Source organism: Mauremys reevesii, linkage group 5, assembly GCF_016161935.1.
Source record: "Mauremys reevesii isolate NIE-2019 linkage group 5, ASM1616193v1, whole genome shotgun sequence".
Taxonomy (NCBI): Eukaryota; Metazoa; Chordata; order Testudines; family Geoemydidae; genus Mauremys; species Mauremys reevesii.
This window is the reverse complement of record NC_052627.1, coordinates 136294252-136311424: the sequence shown is the minus strand read 5'-3', so window position 1 is coordinate 136311424 and position 17173 is coordinate 136294252. Positions and strand designations below refer to the sequence as shown.

The following is a 17173-nucleotide window of genomic DNA, read 5'->3' as shown; positions in this document are numbered from 1 at the left end:
ACAAACTTGCAATTTATTTTAGGCCTTCCTAGAAATGAACTACAAAGAGGCAGTGATAGCAGCTGTGAAGTATGGTGAGACAGTGCCAGTGCTGGTAAATGGGAAGCGTGTGAAAATAAGCATAGCCGAAAAACCAAAAGCACCTTCTGGCCAGGTAAGCGGGATATTGAAGAATAGGGTAATGTTTTGTTGTTGGGTTCTTAACAAATGAATGATTTAAGCAACAGGTTTCTTTGGGGAATTAAGATTGGTATAGATCTCCATCTATGGAGGAACGGTAGTCTAAAACAAATATAAATGTATCTGATTCCAGCTCTTGCATTTCTTTGATTTCCACCCCCCCCCATTTTTTTGCTTGCTTATGGACTGAAGATGGATATTTGTGGATAAATGTAATAATTTTTTTCCGAGCCATGGAAGATGTAGTCTGTAGTAACAGGTAGGATGTAGAGAATACAGTAAAGTTTTACTTCATATTCTTTCTATAAATTACAGGTCAAAGTAAGTCTAAAGAAGACTCCACAGAATGTAAAGAAAGCTTCATTGAGTACAAAGTAAGTGTTGACATGCATGCATGGTAAGTACCACTTTTGCTGGTAATTCTTGAAAACAGTAATGGGTGGAAATCCATGTTCTTTCTAATGTTTTCACATTTGTGAAATTGGTTTTTAAAAACTTATGAAATCCACCTGTCATCTCTGATCCTGTTTCTTTCTCATATTAGAAAAGATGGAAACAGTACTACTACTAAGAAGACTAAATCTGCTACTCCAGCTGCTTCTGCAGGTGAGTTCTAGTCACTCTTTCTCTGATACTATCTCCCTTTCCTCCTTGGCTAATACGGATTTACTTTTTACTTAACCTGGTTGTGACTGAAAGCAGGCCCAGGAAGGGGGCTAGAAAACAATTTGGTTTCTCCTTGAAATTTCCTCTCTTAATACAACCACACACCCCTTAAGAAAATAAATCCCTAACTCCTATGCTCCAATAGGTTGATCACAAGTTGTATGCTTTTATCTGTAAAAGGTGAGTATGGTATTTATGGTCCTATAAAATCAATGTTTTGTTTTTTTTCTATTAACTTTAATAGGCTATGGATCAGCCCCATAAGCAATAGCTGCCTCCAAGATCCATACCAGTGCTGCTCAGTTATTCAGCTGTCAGGAGGCACTGCAGCAAGTGCCGTATGCTCTCTTCTAGATCCCAGTGCATGCTAGTTTTGATCTGTCAGTGTTCAACACCCTATTGAAAGACTGAAGACCATTGCTAAAATAGGGCTTTATAATTTTTCACCACCAGGTTTTGTCATGTTTTTAAAGCAAAATCGTTTTCTGATTTAGGATTTGTAATGACACATTTTTCTTGTTACTTCAGCAAAATTAACAAAAGCCGGACAAACCGCAACAAAGGCAGTTAAACTTGCTGGTAGGTTTTAGATTTGTTTTAATATACATTTGAAAGTAACTAAACAGCCATGGTGCCATGTACTGTTATTTCATTAGCTTTCACAAGCAACTGTAAACAGGATTAGGACAAGTCAGTATTTGGATGGGAAATCAGTCAGGTGTTTAAATACACATGTTGCTGTTGATTCAGTTGGTGGCACTCTCCTTGTGTCATTATTGAATCCAGTGCCTTAGTGGCTGTTTTTTTGTTTTTTTTTCAGATAAGATGTAAAATTGAGATTCAGGTTACTTGTGGTCATTAAAAAATACAAGTTTTGTAAGAACAAAACCTCAGTGTCCTAGCCTAATTTGAATTCTAGTAATTGTATTTTACTTGTCTAACTCCCTCTGTGGTTACTGTTAGTATTCTTGCCTACTTGTTGTCTCCGTTGTTGTGTTACTGTGCACTGTTAAATGGCTGCCTCTTTTTATTCCAGAGCTGATTGCGTTTCAGTCATGGATGAAGTGATTCCTATGAATTGTATACTGTTTTGTAATGTGTTTGGGATTCCTTTAGGATTGAAATTGGTGTAATAATATCCACTTCCATTCAAGGGTGCTGGAACAGTTTTTATAGCGGGAGTGCTGAATGCAGAAACTGTGTGTTTTGGTGGTGGTTACTACTTCAAGCCATGCCCAGTTCCAGCACCCCTGCTTATATTGAATTCTTACGTTACAATTATTTTACTTAGGTAAACATGAAGTAACAAAGAAACCGGCGGTGCAAACAGATAGTAAAACTAAGAAAACTTCAACCACTTCAGGTAAGGCAAATGAGAATTGTCACTCCTTCAGTGAAAACATGCAGAAATTGTTTTCCTTCTAAAACAGAAGTGCTTCAGGTTCTAAGGCAGAGTCCCAGCTTTCCCCCCCCCTGGAGTCGCCATTGTAATAGGATGTCAAGTATCAGAGGGGTAGCCGTGTTAGTCTGTATCACTCCCTCAGGGGCACCTGGCATTGGCCACTGTCGGTAGACAGATACTGGGCTAGATGGACCTTTGGTCTGACCTGGTACGGTCTTTCTTATGTTCTTATGTTCTTATGTATCCACAAAAACAAAGAGGATTCGGGTAGCACCTTAAAGACTAACTGATTTATTTGGGCATAAGCTGAAGAAGTGGGTTTTTACCCACGAAAGCTTATGCCCTAATAAATCTATTGTTCTTTAAGGTGCCACCGGACTCCTTGTTGTCACTGAATAGGGTGTTTGATAGGCAAGCTGCCTGGCACCCTTATGTTCCCTTGCCTCAGGCCCCAGCATGTTTTATGATGGCACCAGTGCTTAGGTGCTGTTTGCAGAAGGCATATAACCCTTGCCTACAGGAGCAGGGAGGGAAGGTGGGTTTCAAGAAGTGAGCTGTTCTACCTACACCAGCATATTTGCAGTGGGAAGCTAGAGTGAAACCAGGGTCATTGAGCGATTCCCATAGCTCTTTTCTACTCCATTTCCCCAGATTAGTTTAGGGCATTCTGCTGCCGCCCCGCCCCCCTCCAGTTTAATATAATATATAATTGGAGATATACCAATCTCCTAGAACTGGAAGGGACCTTGAAAGGTCATCGAGTCCAGCCCCCTGCCTTCACTAGCAGGACCAATTTTTGCCCCAGATCCCTAAGTGGTCCCCTCAAGGATTGAACTCACAACCCTGGATTTAGCAGGCCAATGCTCAAACCACTGAGCTATCCCTCCCCTTTGGGAAATGCTGTTCTAAGGAGTCTCATCACCAACGGTGCTTATTTGAGAAGAATAAACACCTAAAATTCTAGGTTCTGATACTGAACTGAGGCAAGAGTAGCATCCCTCACTGCCAGGAATTGGCAGGAAGTGCCTATAATTAATGAAGAGCATGCTTATCAAATTGCCTTTATCATCAGAAAATGGTGATTAGTAATTACTGAAAATCTTCTGTGTGCTTGGTATTGTAAAAACAGAGAGACCAATTCTTTGAGTGGTGTCCCTATGGCCGTGCCAGTTCAGGTGCGCATATACCTCTCAAGCCCTTGATCAGAGCTTTTTCCACTAGCAAAGCCCGTTTGGCCAATGCGGGTGCCCTATGCCTCCTCACGATGCACATCAAGGCTATATAGGGATGCGCAGATGAACTGCCCGCAGTTGGCCTGAGATAGAGTTCTAGTTTGTCCGCCTCGAGCATGCCTCAGCTATTTTGTATTCATTTATGGTTGTTGAAGATTAGTTATTGCAGTTAGTTGTTAGTAGTGGTTCTAGTTAGCTAGTAAGAGAATAATTTTTTTCTCCTTGTGGAGCCTTGTCTTCCTGGCAGGGAATGCCTGGCTTTCCAGGCTTCAGATGCTATCTCTCCTGCCAAGAAGCTATACCTATGAGGTGATGGCCACACTAAATGTGTCCGTTGCTTGGCCGAGTCTCATGTCTCCCAGAAGTGCAATTTCTGCCTAGCTGTCAAGTCTAGGGCATGGAAGAACAGGGAAATTAAGCTCAGACTGTTAATGATGGAGTTCTCACTTTGACCAGTGTCTGAGTCAGGTCAGGAGACCACCTCCCTACCCCACCCCTCCCGATACATCTGTGTTCTCTACATCTTATCTGTTACTTATAAACGACAGTTTTTAGGGCGTGGAAAACATTATTACATCTATCCTACAAATATTCATCTTATGTCCATAAGTAAGCAACAGAAATTAAAAAAAAATCAAGAGTTCAATTAAATAGTTCTATGTCCTGTTCCAGAAAGAATGAGAAAATAGTGTGGGTGGTTTTGTTTTGTTTTGTGGGAGGAGGGGTCAGATAATCACAAATACATTCAAGTTGAGCTGGAGATGATCCCTAAGGCCTAAGACATCCATCTAACAGGAGTTGTATTCATAGATTCTAGGACTGGAATGGACCTCGAGAGGTCATCGAGTCCAGTCCCCTGCTCTCATGGCAGGACCAAATACTGTCTAGACCATCTGATAGACATTTATCTAACCTACTCTTAAATATCTCCAGAGATGGAGGTTCCACAACCTCCCTAGGCAATTTATTGCAGTATTTAACCACCCTGACAGTTAAGAACTTTTTCCTAATGTCCAACCTAAACCTCCCTTGCTGCAGTTTAAGCCCATTGCTTCTTGCTCTATCCTTAGAGGCTAAGGTGAACAAGTTTTCTCCCTCCTCCTGATGACACCCTTTTAGATACCTGAAAACTGCTATCATGTCCCCTCTCAGTTTTCTCTTTTCCAAACTAAACAAACCCAATTCTTTCAGCCTTCCTTCAAAGGTCATGTTCTCAAGACCTTTAATCATTCTTGTTGCTCTTCTCTGGACCCTCTCCAATTTCTCCACATCTTTCTTGAAATGCGGTGCCCAGAAGTGGACACAATACTCCAGTTGAGGCGTGACCATCGCAGAGTAGAGCGGAAGAATGACTTCTCGTGTCTTGCTCACAACACACCTGTTAATGCATTATATTATATATTTCTGTTTACAAACTAGGTAATTAATTTAAATGTGCTGAAACAATGAATGCTTTGTTCTTCCTTTCCCAACACAGCAAAACCTAATGAAAAGAAGCGTATTGATCCTAAGAAGTCTGCAGAATCCAAAAAGAAAGATGCAAAACCTAAGAAAGTCGCAGAACCGAAGCGGGCTGTGGAGACTAAGACGACCACAGAATCTAAGAAGGCTATAGAGGCTAGGAAGACCACAGAGCCTAAGAAAGCTGGAGACGATGAGGCCAAAGAAATTAGTAAACCTGTAGCTGTGCAAGGTAAGTTTGTAATGATACACTATCTAAAACGTTGTGTTAAGTTACTATTGATCTGATGGCTCCTTTAAAATTGTTCTTGTAGAGAAAATTACACTGACTTCTACTCTGGAGGTGGAATCAAATCAGTCTATGGAATCTGTAGCCAACAAAGGTAAATTGAAGTCTAAACTGTTTTTCACTTTTGTCATAAACCTGTCTATATTTGCGAACTAAATGAGAATATTTTTGTATAGAAAATCTTGAGGCCAAGAACACTGTGGAAGTGAAGACAGCTGAAAGTACCAAGAAGGAAAATGCTTCAAGTAGGTTCATGGAGAAAAACGTGCAAGCACTTATTTTGCAGGCGGGGTCTTGGGAAAGACTGTAATGAGAAAATTTACATCTTCAGGATGTATACTACTTACCTCTTACATAGCACTTTTCATTTGTAGTATTCAATGGAGCATGAGTTATTTATTTACAAGTGGTTAGAGCAAAGGCATGAGTGTTCTGTGTTTATTCCCAACTCTCCCACCAACTCATTTAATCTTGGTGCTTCAGTTTACCTATGTAAAATTAACTAAAATAGTTAAGTATCAGAGGGGTAGCCGTGTTAGTCTGGTTCTGTAGAAGCAGCAAAGAATCCTGTGGCACCTTATAGACTAACAGAAGTTTTGCAGCATGAGCTTTCGTGGGTGAATAAAATAGTTAACTTAAAATAGTTAAAATAACATTATTTCTTATAACTGGGGTTCTAACCAGTTACTGATGTGCTTGGTTCTAACCAGGGTTTATTCACACAAAACATGGTTAATACTCAGTTACTATGTACCGAATAATGTTCTGCCCTTGCCAGCTGTTGATGGTAGCTTGTGGTTGGTGAAGTAGTTACAGGAAGACAGGTATTTTTGCAATATAGATGAGCCCCCTTTTAATATGCCTGCATCGCAAATTTGGTTGGTCCCTCACAACTTTGTGGTCAGGACTACATTCCTGTATGTTATGATGCTGCTCTGTCTGCATTTTTTCTGGACACCATGTCGTCTTCAGAAACTCCATGAGATAGCTGCACATACTTTTTGCAGAGTGCACTGATATAAACACAATTAGGCAGCTTCGTAGGGGAGGATACAGAAACATGAGTGATGTCTTGTGTGGGCACAACTCAGATGTGTTTGTAACTAGATCAGCCGATTGTCAACAACCTGGTTACAAAAATATGCTTGTTATATGGACAGGGCCATAGTGCCTACAACATATGGTGAGCTCCTCAGACAATGGCATTTTTTCAAGTGCAAAGTACTATTGCTATTAAAAACTATTCTTTCTGAATAAATTTGACTTGTAATTCCAGTTGTTACATGTATGTACCACCAGTGTAATGTTCTCCATGTCCAGTAAATGAAGACATCTCAGTATTTTCTATCACTTTGAAAATTGCCTTCAGAAGGATTGAAACTATACATCTTAAAATGGCACAGTTAAGCAAGTGATCATTTGCATGAGAATATTTTGACAGTGGTTGAGAACCACTGTCTTAGACATTTCAGGCAACCATTCATCCCCAGCAGAGCTCTGACCCATCCTGCCCTCAAATCCTCAGCTGTTGGGGGCCTTTAGTGCCTGTTTTTTATATGGGGATTCCCTGAATATATAAATACTTGTATGGTGTTTAAAGATACACTAACGTAAACATCCCTCCGCCTACTCCTCCTTTTTTTCCCCCCCCGCCAGAAGCTACTGGAGAGACTACAAAGAGCGAAGAACCAAATGATCCAGCTAGCAAGGTCAGGTTTCACATTCAAACCAAAATTATTTGACTCTGTAAATATTTTTCAAGTACGAATTCAATGTTGGTGAAAGATACCTGTGTAGACATTACCAGAACCTCAGGTTTTCCGTTTATATGCATAATATATACAGGGCCAGCAAAGAAACTTCTGCAGATTTCACGTCATCTTTCCCCAGAATTGGACAGTCTCTGTGAGAGAGAGACAGATGTGTAAATGAGTAATTTTTACAATCAGTGTTATGGTCTTGCTCTTTCTCAATATGTATATAGGTTACAGAGCAATGAGTGTCCAACTCTTCATTCTGCAGTCCAGTTGGAAAGGGAGAGACTTTCTTATGGGCCACTTTTCCTCCAACTCTTTCCCTGCTCCACCTTGGTTCTCAAAAGTTTAATTCTATAGGCCAACAGGAAAGCTTCCATGTATCTGCTGGTGGTCTACAGACCAGAGCCTGAGAACTTTTATAGAGCGTGTTCTCATTTTTGTACCCTCTTTCATGCCCTTCTGCTTGCCAGGAACTCCCTCCTGACCCCTCATCCTTATTAGTCTAGGCAGCCACCCTCTTCAGTCCAATCCCCTCTCTAAAACTCACTGCTTACATGATGCCCACAAATGTTAACTCATGTCAGTAATATGATGCTATCACCTCGTTATAGAGACCCTCTGACTTACCACATTCTTCGACTAAGATTCTTTGACTAGCCATGCTAGAGTGTAAACTCCTTAGGGTGGGTCAGTGCCCTTAGCACACACTGGCAGTCTTAACAAATTACAGCAGTGCCACTCACATATCCATAGTTAAGGATGAGTTGAGTTTTATTCTGAAAGCAGGAATTTAACCACTTTTTTATGAAGAATAGAGTATATCCTCTTGAAAATTATAACACTTGCTCTTTGAGCACAGAATGAATTTTCTGAGAAATTACAAGTAAATCGGTTAATTAGTTTCAGTTTAAATTAATTAAATGTGTCTTTTGAGAAATTCAGCATCTTGTGTCAGGCCATTTTTATGTAACAAATTATCTTAATAGTGGAAGAATGTAGACCTTTCAAATTTCCCTACAGTTAACTCCACTTAAAATCTTGTGCATTGGCTATATATCAAGATTTTGTTTTAGGATTAATGGTTCTTTTTTGCACTTCATAACGGAGAGCCTCTCCTTCTGCACGGGTTGAAGATGGTGTCCTACTACTCACCATCTTCCCTGAGGCAGCTTGGCTTCGGTCTCATTTGGAACTAGGAGGCAGTGGCCAATTTGAAGGTCATTCTGCTAATTACAATCCTGTAGCTCACATTAACTGAGAACTGTAGGAGTTGCAGCCATTTTGAAAGAGGGTAATTTGTGAGAATCTCTGTAGAAGAATATTATTCATTGACTCATTCTGAAGGAGAAGTTTTGTGGAGAATAATAGTAAAAAATGACTGACAATCCTAAACATTTCTTTTTAAAAACTACCCATATCTGCTCTATAAAAAGAAAAAAGAGGAGGAGGGAAGCTATTTGTGGATGGTGTGCAAGGACATTTATGGGAAGGGAGAGAAGAGAAAACTGGGATGTGTGTATGCATGTGTGGAAGTTTGGGGGAGGGGACGGGGGACTGGCTAGTACACTGACTGCTTTGTGCTATTCCAGAGTGACATAAAGCAGCCAGTGTGTCCTGGTGCATCTGGCCCTAAAAGTTTAAAAAAAACAACAACAAAATAATAAAGGCTTGGAGTCAGTGCCACATATCTTCATAATAGTTAGAAGTATCATCCAGTAACATTAAACCCCCCCCCACAAAGATGAAGTTCATAAATCATTACAGGAATGCTGTAATGATTCCAGAAACAAGCATTAGAAACCCAGGAAATTCAGGAAAAATCTAGTGTGTATTCAGAAATTGATTTAATCTAATCTGAGACTGCAAACCTTACTGTGCACTAATCATGGTTATTACATGGCATCAATACAGGGCAGAATAAAGGTGATTTGGGTGCTCTGTGTTTTTCCATACTCTAACATATTTGAAATCATCTTAATTCTGAATTTTCTCGGTTAGTAATGCTTGCTTTTGAGATAATTACAGCATCACCGTAATTTTATTCTTAAATATCTTCTATGTATTCAGACTTCACTCCAGTTTAATGTCGTTTTTATCTGAGAATAATACGTGCACTTTTAAGATAAACAATGAGAATTAAATACAGAAAGGCTGACAGTTGATTTAGAGTAGAAGCAAGGATTAGTGAAAATCTGTACCTTGCTTTGTTTGCAGGAACTTGATGACATGTGTGTTGTTCTTATTTCAAACTTACCTGATAAAGGATATTCTGTTGAGGAAGTTTCCAACCTAACAAAGCCATTTGGAGGACTGAAAGATGTTTTAATTTTGTCTTCTCATAAAAAGGTATTGTAATTGGTATTTAGAAAAAAGTTTTCTGGTATATCATCATCACCTAAAGAAGCTCTCAAAGAAATTTGTAACAAGTTCAGATGTTGAAATAACTTAAAGGGAACACAATAGTTCTACCTTTTTATTGTGCTTTGTAAGGCCACTTAGACTTCTTCTCTTTTGTTTAAAAGGCATATCTGGAAATAAATCAAAAATCTGCAGATTCCATGGTTAAATTTTATACCTGCTTCCCAATGTCAGTGGATGGAAATCAGCTTTGCATTAGTATGGCACCAGAATACAAGAATATAAAAGATGAGGTAAGCAAATGAAATATGAAGCAGTTTTTTTTTCTATTTAAGAATACTGCAGTTACTGAACATCCATTTTTATAGTACCTTCCTGCCAGTCTGGATGACTTCTCTCTACTTGAAACAGCAGGGACCTAATGGATATTAAGTTATTGTTACGTTGATTGTATGCCCTGCCTCCTCTCTTTCCTGGGCACATTAATATAGGTTCTCTATAACCCTTTGGGTATATCCTATTTTAAAATTCAACTCTACTACTTTCCTAGTGTTTCTTTTTCATTATCAAGTATTTTAGTGAATACCGTTGTAGACAGAATTTTTGTTTGGCAAAAAGAATGTGAAGATCATAATGAAAGTAATTTGAGAGAAAGGTTGGCAATACCAAACTCATGAACTTCGGAAAGGTTGCCCCAATCTTAATTTTTCAGGTTCTGTTTCGATATATTATTGGTAGGAATAGTGGGATGGTGTGCCTTCCAATTACATGCAGCCATACCAACCATCTTCTAAAGTTCAGAAACCTTAACACCCTGTCTCTTCTTTCTAGGAAGCTATATTTACTGCTATTATTAAAGATGCCAACTCGAAGGTAAGTTAGAGACTTTTTAAAAATTGGTCAGTAATTTAGCCATTTGCTAATTTTTACAATTTGGGAGTGTAGCTGCTACACTGAGTGCTATCAAAATTAATAACATTTTTGTAAATGTTGCATTCCATTAAATAAAAATATTAAAAATTAACATTAGAAACAGAAGACACTACTTTTTTTTATTACTACACTTTTTATTTAATTAGAAGTCCTGTAGTCAGTAGGAGAGCTCATAGACCAACAAGAAGCAAGAAGTGGACTGAGTAATCATACACTTTATTTATATACACACTATGAATGAGTGCAGGTAATAAGCGTTTAATAGGAGTCCTGGGAGAGCCTCCTTCTCTCTCTCTCTCCCCACACACTTGCCCTCCCTCAGCTTTAATAAAGCTCTATAACTGCCAGCCATTGTAGTTCAGTGAGTCCAACTGAGATGAACTCTTGAGAGACTTGTACACTATTCAGGGATTAATGCACCTCACCAAGTATTTACAGTGGCACTCATACAGCGCTTTCAAACCAGTAGGGTTTATTAGTCAACTGGAAGGCAGTATAGTATGTCCTTAGGTTAGCATAGAGAAATGAAGGTTAAAGCATAATCCGTTTTGGTCAGCCCAGAGCACTAGCCATGCTGTAGTGAACTCCATTTTCAGGCTCTGTCTCTCTCTCTCTGACTTCCTTCCTTAGTTCCTGGGTGAGAGAGAGCTCCAAGCTTCTTTCAGAAGCTGACTCTTAAGCCCCCACTTCAAGCTGGGGTCTCTGTTCAGCTTCCCTGCTGAGAGGTACAGGGAAATCTGAGTCTTTGGAGCTTTCATTGTCTCTCAGGTCCCCTTGTTGATCTGGGTTCCTTTATGGCCCTTTATCCACCCAGGCAGGGAGATGATCCCCACATGCCTATGTCTCTTAGGCCTGGTCTACACTGTGGTGGTGTTGGGCGGGGATCGATCTAAGATACGCAACTTCAGCTACGAGAATAGCATAGCTGAAGTTGATGTATCTTAAATCAAATTAAAATTACTTATTTCGCATCCTCGCAGCACACTGAGGCTCCAGTCGACGGGAGAGCGGTTGGGGATCAATTTATCGCGTCTACACTACAGGCGATAAATCGATCCCCGATAGACTGATCGCTATCCGGCGGGTAGTGTAGACGTACCCTTAGTTGGCCTTGAGAGCAAACATAATCCTCCCTGTCCCCAAGTGGAAAGGGGAAACTGAGGTACACATAGAATTCATAAAATACTACAGAAAATTCCCATTTCATCACAGTAATCTACTAAAACTTGTGCAACTGGCATATTAGTGACTCCATGTATGGAGCAGATAGAAACCTTTTGAGCATTCTGACCAGTAGTTGGATCAATTTTCATCTCTTTAGCAAATCTTCAGCTTCCTATTTGTTATATATTAATCTTTGAATAGGAGGAACCCTCTACTGTGCTTTAACATGGGCCAATTCCTAAAATAATTTTCCACATTAAAGAAAGGGCTTGGCAGTCTTTAGACACAAACCTTGAGAAGGAGGAAATTTGGTTTAGACAGGTTGCAGCTCAAATTTCAGAGTAAGCCCACATTTGACTGTTGAATGATTCAAAGACAAAGAAATACCAGAAGATAAATAGGTTTATTTGCCCAAGAAATAAAATCCCTTTCCAGCCAAGAGTTGAGGTGACAGGTTGTAAGTGTTCTCTCTCCTCCCTTCTCCCTTCCCCCAGGAGTGAGAAGTTCTTACTGTTTTGGGATGTGGCCTTGTATACCAAAGTTGAAATTCTGAAAATATGAGCTGTTAAAGGATGAAGGCAGAGTTCTTCTGGAGTACTCTTATAGAAGTCATGCTGTGGTTCACTGAATATTCTAAATTGAAATTGAACTCGGAGTAAAAAGATGTATATGAATATTTTTTTCTCTTCAGATATGACAGGATTGTCTCAGTAATTTTTCTGTATTTACCAGTTCAATACAATATTCTGAATTTCAGTTTTTGTGCTTTTCTTTTAGGTAAATACAGAAACTTTATATAATCAGTTTGTGCATCTTGGTAATTTACCAGACGATGGATACACAGAACTTGAAGTAGTTTGCGTGGGACTTCGATTTGGGAAAGTGGATCACTATGTTGTGTTGAAGAATAAAAAGAAGGTAAATGTATATATATTAATCTTGGTGTGTTATCTGACCTGATAATCTCTCATTAGCAACATATGCTGCTATTCAAGAGATTGAAGATTAAAATTTGGGTCCTTGATTTTGCCCATTGTTGCTATGAACCAGTGCTGCTTGCATCAAAGAGAAAAGGAGTGGTATATGTTGCAACCTACTCCGGCTGGTTCAGGAATAGTTTCAGTAGGCTTGGAAGAAAAAGGAATTGAGTTATCAAGAAAGACAGCCACCAAAATATGTGCCTTTGAAGATGGGAAATTTAGAGGTAAAGCTGGTAGAAACCCAAACTTCCCATTCCACAGGGAAATTCCAAAATTTTGGAAAAACTTTTCTTCTGTTTCAGAACAAAAGATGGATTTTTTTAGAATTTCCCACAGAATTAAAATTTTGAAAAATCGTTTAGACAGCCAGTCATTTTGGTTTTTCTAAACAAAAAATGTTTTGATTTTGACATTTTTAATTGTTTATCTTTGTGTATTTTATATTTATATTTTATTTTACATTTTAATTTTTTATATTTTAAAATTACTAAAACAGCCACTACTCTAATCAGTAGCATGAAACATTTTATCTTGTTTTCTTATTCAAGTCTCTTGTTTGATGTTTTAATTAGGGCTGTCAAGCGATTAATTGTGCGATTAAAAAAATTAATCACGATTAATTACACTGTTAAATAATAGAATACCATTTATTTAAATATTTTTGCATGTTTTCTACATTTTCAAATATATTGATTTCAATTACAACACAGAATACAAAGTGTACAGTGCTCACTTTATATTTATTTTTTATTACAAATATTTGCACTGGTATAACTGTCACTCAGGTGTGTGGATTTTTCACACCCTTGAGTGACGTAGTTATATCAAAGTAAGTGTATAGCATAGACCTGGCCTGAGACCGTGATTTTTTTAATGTTTCGCAAAGTTATGAATTTAAGCTCCCAGGCTCATCTTTTGAAGGTGGTGTTCTGGTTTCCTTTAGGGACAAGGACTTAGAGGTCCAATATAGAGTTGATAATATGGTGAAAAGTGTTCACTCAAGGTTGATAGGGAGCTTTTGTCTTTATTATTTTTCTGTGCAAGTTCATTTGAGAGCATAGCAATTGTCTGGTTTCACCCACATAGTTGTATTGGGGTACTTAGGGCACTTAATGAGATACGCCACATCTTGTGATAGGCAGTGCAGGATGACCTGTTGGTCCCTTCCAGTCCTATTTTTCTATGATTCTATGTGGAGGACCCTGGATATTGACAGTTGGGGGGGGCGGGAATGATCATTGTAGAAGTGGAGATATGGCTGCAGGTTTTACATCTGTTGTTGCAGGATCTGATGAGCTTGGCAAGGTTGAGGGGTTGCTTCAAGTCCAAAAGAGGAGGTTCAGAAAAGATTTCTTTCAGGGTGTGGCTCTCCATCGAGTATGTGTTGTAATTGTTTAATGATACCCTTTATATGTTCCAGTGTGGGGTGGTAAGTAACAGATAGGGGTATGCTTACAGAGGGTTTTTCCCCATGTTGAAGCAGGTTCTCTGGGTATTTGAGTGGCACATTCCTTGATGTGATCTACTTCTCTGGTGCAGTGTCCTTGTTTGGCAAAGGTGATTTTGAGTGTGTTAAGGTGTGTATTCTGGACTTTCTTCTTGGAACATATTCGGTGGTGTCTGAGTACCTGGCTGTAGTTGAATCTGTGAAGGTAAGTGTGGTGATCCGTAGGTTTCTTGTATATAGTTGTTTGTAGGGTTCTGTTCTTGAAGCTGATTGTGGTGTCTGGGAAGTTGATGCTAATTCGAGAGTGTTCTAGAGAGAGTTTGATGGATGGGTGGTGGTTGTTGAAGTTGTGGTTGAAATCTGTGAGGGAGTTCAGGTCGTTTATCCAGAGGATTAAAATATCGATGTTTCTGAGCTATATCTTTGGTGTTGTGGTTAGTTCAGAAATTCTTCCTCAAAGTGGCCTGTGGAGAGGTGAGAGAGACAAGGGTGGGTGAAGTAATATATTTTATTGAACCAGCTTCTGCTGGTGAAAGAGACAAGCATTTGAACTACACAGAGCTCTTCTTGAGGTTTGGGAAAGGTACTGAGTGTCATAGCTAAACACAGTTCTCTAAGTACCTTTCCCAGATCTGAGGAAGAACTCTGTGTAGCTCGAAAGCTTGTCTCTCTGATCAACAGAAGTTGGTTCAATAAAAGGTATTACCTCACCCACCATGTCTCTCTAATATCCTGGGCCTAACACTGCTACAACAACGCTACATACATGAAGAGGTTGGCATGTTGGGTAACCATCCTAGTACCTGTGGCTTTTCCCATGGTTTGGACAAAGTGTTAGTTGTTAAATGTAAAATTGTTATGGGTAAGAATTAAATGGATGAGTTTGGGGTGGATATCTGAGAGGTGTCCATTGCCTTGTAAATATTTGACGTGGGGAGCAATGCTGTCCTTTTACATAGAACATAAGAATGGCCATACTGGGTCAGACCAAAGGTCCATCTAGCTCGGTATTCTGTCTTCCGACAGTGGCCAACGCCAGGTGCCCCAAAGGGAATGGGATGGTCTTAATAAAAACACTGGATTCATGGCTTATTACAACAATCTGTAACCCACCAACCCCTCTTTTTTTGGTCTCATGATTGCAGAGGTTTTAATGGACCATTTCACCTTTAATGATATCTTAGAATATGTGGTGACTACTTGTGCTAAACAGTTTATTCCACCTTGTATTTAGCTGTGATATTCTGAGTAGCTTTCCCAGATCTAAAGAAGAGCTCTGTGTAGCTCAAAAGCTTCTTTCACCCACAGAAGTTGCTCCAGTGAAAGATACTACCTCACCTACCTTGTCTTTTTTTTTTAAGGTAATTTAAAAAAAAAGTTGAAAAGATCTTAGAAATATCAGTACAGCTGAGGAAATAAGCCAGATGCAATAGCAACGTCACTTTAGTAAACCTATGTTGGTGCTCTCAGCTAAGGAAAACAAACCTAACCAGTATTGTTACTTAGAAAAGTGTTGGCTTTATTTATTAATTATGCGTTCAAAATAGAATAAATAAATCCATGTGCTAATTTTTTACATTTTTTTAAAGGCAATTCTTCAGCTAGATAGTCCTGACTCAGCTAAATCAATGTGCTGCTTCCTAAAACAATACCCGTATAACATGGGTGAAAATACACTGACTTGTATGCTATCACCAAGGAGAGAACTTGCAGAGGTAAGACCATTGTCTTTTTGGTTAGACAACTTATCTTTTTTTGCATTTGTGGGCTGTCTAGCCTTTTGCTAAACGAAAGTAAACCCCAGTCTTGTTGGCACACATTACTTTGGAGTCATGAACCTCAGGTACACTGAGAGTCAAAGCCAAAGTTTGAGTACCTACAGCTACTAGAAAAATGTTCCAACAATCTACTAATGTGCATCCTAGAATAGCATATTGAGATTACAGTACTGCTGCTTAATTTGCTCTTTTATGGAATCTCTTCCCCCTATTAAAGTAGCTTCTATCAAAGGGTTAAGAGGAAAATAATAGAAAAATGGTTAGAAGCATCTTTTCCCTACTATTTTGAAAATACTTAGTTTTAAGGTTCACTGATCTTTTTCAGCCTCCTCCTCCTCCCCTAAAATACCCCAACCAACTGTTGTTTGAGCATCAGTTTGTGGGCCAGCAGCCACTTAAGTTACTTTCTTTTATAAAAACTAACTTTGGAGTATTGAACAGCGCCCAAATTTATCTTTTACAAGAGAAAATTACTGAATATGGCTGAAAGCACTGCAAATTACGGCTGACGTGAAAGCTTAGCAGTTTAGGAGAGAGAAGGATCAGTTTAGAACTTAATCTTCCCCCCACTCTCCGGCTGCACATTTCCCGCTGCCTCTCTCCACCGTGTCCCCATAAGATGATTTTATTTTGGTCTTCACATTAACCTCTCTCCATTCCTCCTACCCTCCTTCCCACCCCCATTTAACAGGGGTGTAGGAATTTTTTGTTGAGTCATGCAGTCCCAGTTGTTCACTGCTGGGAGTTCATACACAACTGTGACATCATCATAGGCTAACTGGTCACTCAGAATGAGGCTTTGAATAATCCATGTGATCAGCCAGATTCGAAGTATTTAAAAACAAAATTGAGCTTTTTGGTAGTCTTGGGGTAGATAAGGATTCTTTTTTGAGTTGTACTCTACTTGGATCCTACCGTTGGTGTGCATTCACCTCATGCACACACAATCTGATTCTTTTGGCTAGTAATGTCTGGGGCCATGCCTGTGCCCTAGATGTCCTTGCATCTCCTGCACCTGAGGGTATAAAAGGCAGAGCAGGCCCAGTTCCTCCTTACTGCACCAGACAGCGAGACTGAACCTCTGCAGTGTCCACCTGCTTCTCTGTGCACTGTGCTGCTATTAGTGTTAATTACTTGTATTGCTAGTAAATTTAATTAAATGTTAGTCGTCTTGCTTGTAGGCAAGAAACAAAACTTGTTCAATCGGTTATTTAGTTCTTAGGCTGGACCCTTCCCCATTCCCTTATATGTGGACTTGCACAATATGGCAAAAGCGAAATCCCTTGGATTCAAAACCTGCCCCTCGTGTGATGCTTCAGTGCTGCTTTGCAACAGACATTTCAATTGCCTCTTTTGTGTAGGAGAGGGATATATTCCTTAGCAATGTGCCATATGTCACTCCTACTCTAATCGGACTTGGAAAAATAGAAAGGCCTGCCTAAAATTGTTCCTCATGGAGCGCCCTGTGCAAGCCTCTCTGTACCCCAAAAGGAAGAACATGGCTAAACCTTGGTCCTCCGGTCAGT

General features: G+C 39.4%; 1 protein-coding gene across 7 annotated transcripts in view; it reads left to right on the top strand.

Moving 5' to 3' along the window:
• The window catches only part of ZNF638 (zinc finger protein 638), a 109714-nt gene that overhangs the window by 70485 nt on the left and 22056 nt on the right, over window positions 1-17173 (top strand). For 6 of the 7 annotated variants that reach the window (XM_039539246.1, XM_039539243.1, XM_039539241.1 and 3 more), the window contains 14 exons: window positions 23-154; window positions 496-554; window positions 725-786; window positions 1375-1425; window positions 2138-2209; window positions 4958-5173; window positions 5256-5324; window positions 5407-5475; window positions 6887-6939; window positions 9202-9333; window positions 9510-9638; window positions 10177-10218; window positions 12220-12360; window positions 15459-15584. In XM_039539246.1, coding sequence (XP_039395180.1) covers window positions 23-154; window positions 496-554; window positions 725-786; window positions 1375-1425; window positions 2138-2209; window positions 4958-5173; window positions 5256-5324; window positions 5407-5475; window positions 6887-6939; window positions 9202-9333; window positions 9510-9638; window positions 10177-10218; window positions 12220-12360; window positions 15459-15584 — 1353 coding nt within the window. The remainder of the gene's footprint in view (window positions 1-22; window positions 155-495; window positions 555-724; window positions 787-1374; window positions 1426-2137; window positions 2210-4957; window positions 5174-5255; window positions 5325-5406; window positions 5476-6886; window positions 6940-9201; window positions 9334-9509; window positions 9639-10176; window positions 10219-12219; window positions 12361-15458; window positions 15585-17173) is intronic. The other variant, XM_039539245.1, reaches the window with a different exon arrangement.